The sequence below is a fragment of the Crinia signifera genome, chromosome 4, assembly GCF_055691185.1.
Source record: "Crinia signifera chromosome 4, ASM5569118v1, whole genome shotgun sequence".
NCBI classification, from domain to species: domain Eukaryota; kingdom Metazoa; phylum Chordata; class Amphibia; order Anura; family Myobatrachidae; genus Crinia; species Crinia signifera.
Window position 1 is genome coordinate 327,547,184 of NC_139220.1, and position 9,651 is coordinate 327,556,834.

Genomic DNA, 9,651 nt, shown 5'->3' on the forward strand with positions numbered 1-9,651 from the left:
TCATATGCCAATGACGCAACAAAATATCTAAAGACAGATAGCGACTGCTACTGTTCTTTCTTACCAAAAATAAAATATAGAGCCAACATTGAACCACTGTAACAAACAGCAATAGTAGAGAGAGTGGAAAAATCCACAGCAGAAGGATGCTGGACCAAAATGCCCGCTACACTAGAAAACAAAATGTCCATAAAATCCACTATAGGCTGACCTCCCATATACAGCCAATCATGGGGAGCTACAGCTTACATGCATAAGAAATGCGTCCCATCCCTCTTATTCTCTCTTATGTTTTTTACTAGAAAATATTTATGTTACCATTATCTAATACAATGATGTCATATGCCACCTTACATGAGTCATAAACTAACACCAGTCTTATTTTATCAGACAATGTGTGGACGAAATCAGACCATGGTGACAGAATTTATTATGACGGGGTTTGGAAATCTCCGAAGCTATAGATATGTGATATTTATTTACTTCTGCATAGTTTACATTGTTATCATATCTGGGAACTCACTGATTATAAGTTTAATAAAAGCCAATTACAGGCTCCATTCTCCGATGTACTTTTTCCTTTGTAACCTCTCTATGTGTGAGGTCATCCTAACCACCGTAATAATACCCAACATGCTCTACGTTGTCTGGGAAGATGGAGGTACCATATCAGTGTATGGCTGTATTGCCCAGTTTTACATTTATGCCTCAACTGGCTGTGCTGAGTGTCTTGTTCTTACTGTAATGGGTTTAGATAGATATTTGGCCATTTGCAACCCTTTGAGATACTCTTCGTTGATGGACAATAGAAGTTGCAATCACCTGGCAGCATGGTGCTGGGTGTCTGGATTTATTTTATTGTCTGTTGTAACCATTCAAGTCTGCCATTTACAGTTCTGCAGTTCTCATATTATTGACCACTTCTTCTGTGATTTAGCTCCAATATTAACTGTGTCATCGAGTGATATCCACATGGCTTACATGTTAGCATTGTTGATTTCCTTTGCAATGACTATCGCACCATTTGTAATTATCATTGTGAGCTATGTAGCCATATTTATAACTATCCTGAAAATCCCCTCTGGATCCGGAAGACAGAAAGCGTTCTCCACGTGCAGCTCACACCTGACATCCGTCTGTTTATACTTTGGGACACTGTTTGTCATTTATTTGGTCCCTTCTGAAAAGAGCTCAATAAAAGTGAACAAGACTCTCTCTTTGTTGTACATTATGGTCACCCCATTATTGAACCCTTTTATATATAGTTTACGTAATCAGCAAATGAGGGACTCTTTCAACAACTCTATTTATTTCCTCAGTAATTTATCAGGCAAAAAATTGTCTCTTTTTTCTGGAAAAAGAGCTATGGGTTAACCTTCCAAATATGACATAACAGAAGTCAGTCTATACTACAAAAAAATACCAAGGTGTCACCGGGCATTTAAGGTGTTGTTCTCTTTTTCCTCAATTTGTAGGGTTACCATGCAAAACAAAATGAACCGTTCCTTAAAAATATTTCACTTAATGCACCCTGTATTTTAAGCGGTGCTGGATTACTCTCCAACAGTCGGGATTCTGACAGTCATTTCCTCGACATCAGAATCCCAACTGCTAAATGCCCGACAGTTGGGATTCTGCCTGCCAGGGGCTATATTTCCTTGTGGGGTACATGAATGCCATGGAGAGAGAATATAACAGGTGGCAAGCACAGCAAGCCTCCAAGCTCACAGTGTGGTGAGAACATCGAGCTGGGCTCTTATGCACTCTCCCCCCTGTCAGACAACTAATAGTAGGGATTCTAATGTCAGATAAATGACTGTTGGAATCCCGATGGTCAGGGATGCATACCATACCTATTTTAAGTATACCATATAGGAAAATTTAAGAAATCCCTGGAATGGGTAAATCTTTTTAATTCAAGATTGGCTTATCAACACTTCCAATAGTTTTCCAATCATAAATATAATGAGGTTTGATGTTGTAGTGCCAATTAATGCAATAAAAACCATAAAATAAGAAGACAAAGATGGAACATCCCAATATGGGAATGTCTACAATGCAGGTAGACCAAAAGCATGGATAGAAAAAACAGTCATCCCTGATACATGCACAAGAAGAGAATGGAGGCAGCGCTGTGCAAAATCACTTTTCCTTATTTATTAAAAGATAACATTGACAATTTAAAATTAAAAAATAATAAAATAATATGACTAAAAGTCAGCAATATTAGCAGCCATCAACAGTATCACAAAAATCACAAAATAAGTAATCCCCTTCAGCTGATTAGTATCATGTGGTTAGTTGCATGCATGCAAAGCGTTTAGAGTGATTACTATATGGCGTTTTGGGAGGTTAGTAAATAGCTCAGTCCAGTCCCACCAATGTGCACATGGTAAAGTAGATTTTAAATATACTTATGGTAGTCCAGACGCTGGGTGGGGGGGAAAAGGCTGTCAGACCCCGGTGTCACACTCCGACCGCTGGTGCTTTCCAAGTGAATGCGGTCATATCAAAGGTAGTCCACCGGCTCTGTATACAATGGCTGCCAAACAAAGGGTCCCCGTTTTTCCTCAACGCGTTTCTCCACCTTATCAGGTCTCAGCGGCTTCCTCAGGAGGTTTCCATAATCCCTAAGGGGTCTGGTATTCCCCTTAATTAGAGACAGCTGCAGTGCATAATCCTACAATCTGCGCTCAGAATTCCCTTTTGTTTGCTTTTATCCCTGATACATGCAGTCCATTTGTCCTGCTAACATTTTTTCAAGTCAGGAACTGCTAAACCCCCACACGTGCTATTTAATTGAGTAATTACCATATATATCTTCTTTGTAGACATGGATTCTCCTGGTCTATAGTGAACCATAATACAACATGAAATATCTACTGTACTTCCTTCAATTTCACCCTGCACCTCTCATTCCATTATATCCTCTCTCACCCCTGCACTTCTCCCTACTACCTTCCCTCTCTCACCCCTGCACCAAACACTCACTCCTTCCCTCTCTCACCCCTGCACCAAACACTCCTTCCCTCTCTCACCCCTGCACCAAACACTCACTTCTTCCCTCTCTCATCCCTGCACAAAACACTCACTCCTTCCCTCTCTCACCCCTGCACCAAACACTCACTCCTTCCCTCTCTCATCCCTGCACAAAACACTCACTCATTCCCTCTCTCACCCCTGCACCTCACACTCACTCCTTCCCTCTCTCACCCCTACACCAAACACTCACTCTATTCTTCTCTCACTCCTACACCTCACACTCCCTTCTTATCTCTCTCACCCCTGCACCTCACACTCACTCCTTCCCTCTCTCACCCAGCACCTTTCACTGCCTCCTTTCCTCTCTCACCCCTGCACCTCACAATGTTGCCTTCCCTCTGTCACCCCTACACCTCGCACTCACTCCTTCCCTCTATAACCCCTGCTCTTCTCCCTTCCTCCTTACCTCTCTCACCCCTGCACATCTCACTCCCTCCTCCCCTCTCTCTCACCCCTGCTCTTCTCACTTCCTCCTTACCTCTCTCACCCCTGCACCTCTTACTGACTCCTTCCCTCTTTCTCTCACCCTTGCTCTTCTCACTTCCTCCTTACCTCTCTCACCCCTGCACTTCTTACTGCCTCCTTCCCTCTCTCTCACCCCTGCACCTCACACTCCCTCCTTCCATCTATCTATCACCCCTTCACCCCTCTCTACTTCTTTCCCTCTGTCATCCCTACACCTCTTACTCCCTTCTTCATCTCTCACCTCTACACCTTCACTCTCTTCTTCCCTCTCTCACCCTTGCACCTAATACTCACCTTTTCCCTCTTTCACCCCTGCACCCAACACTACCTCCTTCCCTCCATCACCCCTGCACCTCACAATGCCCCCTTCCCTCTGTCATCCCTGCATCCATCTCTACTTCCTTCCCTCTCTCACCCCTGCACCCTACACTCCCTCCTTACCTCTATCAACCCTGCACCCTCTCTACTTTCCCTCTGTCACCCCTTTACCTTTCACTCCCTTTCTCCCTCTCTAACCCCTGAAAATCACACGTCCTTCTTCCCCTTACACTTCTCATTCTATTCTTCACTCTCTCATCCCTGCACCTTTCGCTCTGTAATGGCCTTTCTCTCCCCAGCACCTATCTGCTTCCTTTCCACTCGCAACCCTGCACTTCTCACTCCCTGATTCCCTCTTTCAACCCTGCAGGTCTCACTCCCTCCTTCCCTCTCTTACCTCTGCAACTCTTACTGCCTCCATCCCTCTCTCACCCCTGCATCTCACACTCTCTCCTTCTGTCTCTCACCTCTGCACCTCACACTCCATCCTTCCCTCTCTAAACTCCGCACCTCCCACTCCCTCCTTACCACTCTCATCCCTGCACCTCACACTTCCCTATTCCCCTTCTTCACTCACTCACTGCTAAACATCTTGCCCTGTACTGGCCTCTCTCTCCCCTGCACCTCTCACTCCTTCCTTCCAACTCTCATCCTGCACCTCTCACTCCCTCATTCCCTCTTTCACCCCTGCACCTATCACTCCCTCCAACCGTATCTCATCCTTGCACCTCTCACTTCCTCTTTCCCTCTCTCACCCCTGCACCACTCATCCTCTCCTTCCCTCTCACCCCTGCACCTCACACTCCATTCTTACCTCTATTACCCCTGCACCCCTCTCTACTTCTTTCCCTCTGTCACCCCTACACCTCTCACTCCCTTCTTCCCTCTCTCACCGCTGCACCTAACATTCCCTCCTTCCCTCTCTCGCCCATGCACCTCACACTATCTCCTTCCCTCTCTCGCCCATGTACCACACACTCCCTCCTTCTCTTTCACCCCTGCACATCACACTCCCTCTTTCCCTCTCTTACCCCTGCACCTCTTACTCATTACTTCCCACTCTCACCCCTGCACCTCTCACTCCTATCTTCCCACTCTCACCCCTGCACCTTTGACTCCCTCATTCCCTCTCTCACCCCTGCACCTCTGACTCCATCCTTCCCTCTCTCTCACCCCTGCGCCACACACTTCCTCCATCCCTCTCTCACCCTTGCACCTCTCACTCCCTCCTCCTCCCCTCTTTCACCCCTGTGTCACAAACCGCGTTGCGCAGCCCCGTTTGCGACCGCGTCCCCTACCTTCACGCTGGTCCGCCCTGCGCTGCAGGTCCAATGCCTGTGCCGCCTCTGTTGGTGGATCATGGTGTGATGTCCCTTGTGCCCCTTGTGCCCCCGTGGGCAGTTGGCGATGCCCTCTGCCAGTTTCACGCCAGGCCCACGCAGTGTGGGCACTGCCATGACACCTGTGACCAGATACTGTGCAAACCAATCACACTGACCGCTGGTCTGAACTCTGACCTGTACACCTGTAGCAGAACCAAGGTGTACACTGACACTTCCTGGTTCTGATTGATGCTGCGTCTGGCAGCCAATCACGAACAGGCAAGGGGGATATAGATCAGGCCTTAGGCCTAACTTCCTTGCCTTGAACAATTGCTTCCATCTGTTCCCTGAGTGTACTCCTGTGTCAGAGAAGTTCCCAAGGCTCCTGGCTATCCATTCTTCCAGCGATACCATCCCCAAGTGTCCTGCTGCTGTTGCTAATTACCTGGTTCCGTTCATCTCCAGAGACTCCTGCTAATTCCATTACTGCGGCTGAGTGAGCAAGCTATCTCCAGCAGAGGACCCCGCTGGCACTGGCTAGCAATCCCCCGCTAGCTCCCAGGCTAGACCCATTGGCTCCCAGGCCGAACTGCTTTTAACCATCAGTGACTTTCTCCATCTCAGTCCTGATCTGTCGACAGGCACTGTCAACATCCAGGTCGACTCTCAGTTTCTGTCGTCTTCTAGTGACTAACACCATCCGTGTAATCTCTGACATTCTCCAGTTGCTGTGTTACAGTATTTGTCGCATGTACATATGTTGCCGACATCTCATGTCGACTGTGCACTGAAGTGCCACCAGAGACTTTGCAAACACCTTCCTGGTAATTGACATCTATAACTAATGACTCCCAGGTCGTCACCTCCGGCTCCCAGGCCGTCCTGCAGCTCTCGGGCTGACAACTGTCACCTCTGGCTCCCAGGCCATCCTGCAGCTCCCAGACTGCCAAATGTCATCCCCAGCTCCCAGGCCATCCCGCAGCTCCCAGGCTGCCTACTATCATCCCCGGCTCCCAGGCCGCCCCGCAGCTCCCAGGCTGTCTACTATCATCCCGGCTCTCAGGCCGTCTCAAAGACATCCTCTCAACCCTCCTATGTCCTCAGTCCCAGCCTGCATCCAGAGGACCAGGGCAGGGGGCCGTGACCTGCTTGTCAGACGCAGCCAAGACCATAGTTCCTTGCGGGACTCCCTGATGAATACCACTGGCAAGTTAGACTCCGCGCCCCTGCTTCTGGTCTCCGCCAACCCTCTGGTTCGCTGTGCCCGGGTCCCCAGTGCATGTCATACTTAATGTCCCCAGTGCATGTCATACTTAAGCCTCCTGCTTTCTGCTTTCCAGCAGCCTCCACTGGTCCACCACGGTCACAGCCGGGAACACAAGAAACCCCGGTGCTGACACCCTGCACATCATAATCCCTCTTTCCCTCTCTTACCCCTGCACCTCTTACTCCTTCTTTCCTTTCTCATCCCTGCACCTCTCACTCCCTCATTCCCTCTCTCACAACTGCACCTCTGACTCCCTCCTTCCCTCTCTCACCCCTGCACCTCTGACTCCCTCCTTCCCCCTCTCACCCCTGTGCCACACACTTCCTCCTTCCCTCTCTCACCCCTGTGTCTCTCACTCACTATTTCCCTCTCTCACCCCTGCACCTCTCACTCCCTCCTTCCTCGCTCACTCCTGCACTTCACATTTCCTCTTTCCCTCTCTCACCACTGCAACTCTCACTCCCTTCTTCCCTCTCTCACCCCTGTGCCTCTCACTCCCTCCTTCTCTCTCTCACCCCTGAACATCACACTCCATCCTCTCTCTCACCCCTGCACCTCAAGATCCCTACTTCTCTCACTCACCCCTGCACCTCACACTCCCTCCTTCCCTCTCTTATCTCTGCACCTCACACTTCCCCTTCCCTCTCTCACCCTGCACCTCTAACTCCCTCCTTCCCTCTCTCACCCCTGCACCTCACACTTCCTCCTTCCCTCTCTCACCCCTACACCTCATACTCCTTCCTTCCCACTCTCATTCTTCACCTCACACTCCCTCCTTCCCTCTCTCACCCCTGCACCTCACACTTCCTTCTTCCCTCTCTCACCTGTACACCTCATACTCCTTCCTTCCCAATCTCACCCCTCCACCTCTCACTCCCTCCTTCCCTATCTCACCCCTGCACCTCTCTCTACTTCTATACCTCTCTCACCCCTACACCTCTCACTCCCTTCTTCCCTCTCTCACCCCTACACCTCACACTCCCTTCTTCCCTCTCTCACCCCTGCACGTCACACTCCCTCCTTCCCTATCTCACCCCTGCACCTCTCACTCCCTTCTTCCCTCTCTCACCCATGCACCTCACACTCTCTCCTTCCCTCTCTCACCTAAGCCCCTCACCACTCCCTCCTTCCCTATCTCACCCCTGCACCTCACACTTCCCTCTTAACCTTACATCTTTCATTCTCTTCTTCACCCCCTGCCAGACGGGATATACCTCTGGTTGCTAGAGAAACCCTTCCCTTCCAGCTCCCCCAGCACCTCATTCCCAACCATAGTTTCTGCGTCCATTCAGAGATATCTACTAGGGTTTGTAGCTCAGAGCTTGCCTGTAGCTTCCTCCATCTTCTATTCCTTCTAGACCCCCTAACTGTTACCCAGCTACCGATCCTGTCTTCATTGCTTGACTCAACCTCCGACCCCCACTGGGCCCCCTGTTCCTCTAATGCAGCGATGGTAAGCTGCAAACTCTGCTCAAGGTTAGATATGTCCCTCAGGGGTAGATTTAATAAATGTTGATCAGGGGAATATGCACAATCCCCATGCATTATAGATCAGGGAAAGCACTATCCCCTGCCATGACACCTGTGATGCGGGTGTTAAGCAGGCGGAGGTGTGGGGCAGGAGGCATAGCACAGCAACATTATTTTAAAAAGAGCGCCTGCGCCTTACCTTATGTATGATCCGGCGATGTGGGGCTTTGTTCTTTGTGGAGCCCTGTCCCGGATCGCCATCTTCTTCTGGTGCTGCTTGTCTCCTGCTTCATGGTCAGCACCGCTTGCTGGTCTTCGGCGTCTTCAAATTAAAACCGCATGCGCTGGGTATACATCATCCCAGGCGAACATTACCCGGCGCATGCGCCAGTTTAATTTCAAGACGCCGGAGACCAGCAAATATGCGCATGCGCCTTTGACACATTGTGTGTCATGGAAACCGGCGCCTGCGCAGATAACACAGCCAGACAGGAGCGCACATTACGTTATGGGAGGCAGCATATCCCCGTCAGCAGGGGATAAAGCACAGCAGGGGATTCGCCATAATGTATGAACAGAGTGGTTACGTTATGTACTTATCTGTCCTGCAGTCTGTCTGACCCTCCTCACAGTGTCTGACCACGCTCTCTGGTGCGAGATTGCGTGTCTGTCTTTATGTGAAGATTGCTATTGTGCACTGTATAGACCCTTTAATAGGTCAGGTACTATGTTAATACTGTATGTTATTATATTACTATGTTAGGAAATTATGGACATCATTGTTAGACACATGCCTCAAAATAAGGCAATTACTTTGTTTATCGGGAGTTACTGCTGTAAGTCTACTAAACCCCAGGGGTGCCAAGAGGGGGGGGGGAGCAGGTACAGTTTACCGGGGCCTGTCAGGGGGGCTCTGGTCTTGACACAGTTTTTTTTTATTTAGTGGCGAGTGCGCCAGTTCTGAGTGCACCGGAGTCAGCTGTTCAGCAGCGGCATTGGGAGTGCAGATCTGGGTGGACGGGAGCAGCAGCATCACAGAGGTCCTTCTGAGCGTCATTCCGCTCTCCAACTCCAGGACCTGCTGAGCGCCAGCCATGTGACTTGGGAGTTTACCGTGGCTTGGCAAAAGGAGGATCCTTAGGGTAGGTAGTCCCTGAGTGCCTGGAGGAACTGGGTCAGAGAGAGACCACCTCCCGTAGAGTACCACACACTCTGCAGCCGCCACCAGCAGCAGCAGGTGCCAGTGCCATGTCTTCTGGGGGGCCATGAGGGAGGCCTGATTTTTGGGAACTTTCTGGCCATTCCGTAATGGTAGGTAAGTATATACGCGAGTCATGGCCGTGTACTCTTAGAATAAAATACAGAACAAATAGTTATTTTAGCACCTCCATGGCCACACTGCATCCCAGCACATAGCAGCATCTTCAGGGATGAGAAGATCTGGTTTAGCTGCCAGGTAACATGGGAATGATGGGGGCCTCTCTATCAGAATTGGGTTGGATAATCAATACCACTCCTCTCTTTTCACCACTGACTAGGGGGACACACTTGATGGGTTTCCACAGCCAAAGCATTAACCCCTACAACTATTTAGCACATACTGTACCAGGGATTCCTAGAGAAGTGGTAGCCCCCAATAAAGTGACCCCACCCCAACGGTGGGGCCTGGGATGGTCGCACGTGGAACTTCGGTCCCCCATCCATGGAGCTCCACCATCCCTGGCCTCCAGAGCAGTGGGCGGCGTGCAGCAGGCAGCGTGGCGGTGG

The 9,651-nt window shown here is 49.8% G+C and overlaps 1 protein-coding gene across 1 annotated transcript; it reads left to right on the forward strand.

The window, feature by feature from the left end:
* Positions 1 to 633: 633 nt before the first annotated feature.
* LOC146073473 (olfactory receptor 10J4-like) lies at positions 634 to 1,374 on the forward strand. The gene has a single exon (XM_083180655.1). It carries the CDS (start codon positions 634 to 636, stop codon positions 1,372 to 1,374), a length of 741 nt encoding a protein of 246 aa, XP_083036781.1.
* Positions 1,375 to 9,651: the final 8,277 nt, after the last annotated feature.

Excerpts from the sequence above, each read along its gene's own strand:
- LOC146073473 (XM_083180655.1), top strand. The coding sequence starts at position 634 with ATGCTCTACGTTGTCTGGGAAGATGGAGGTACCATATCAGTGTATGGC.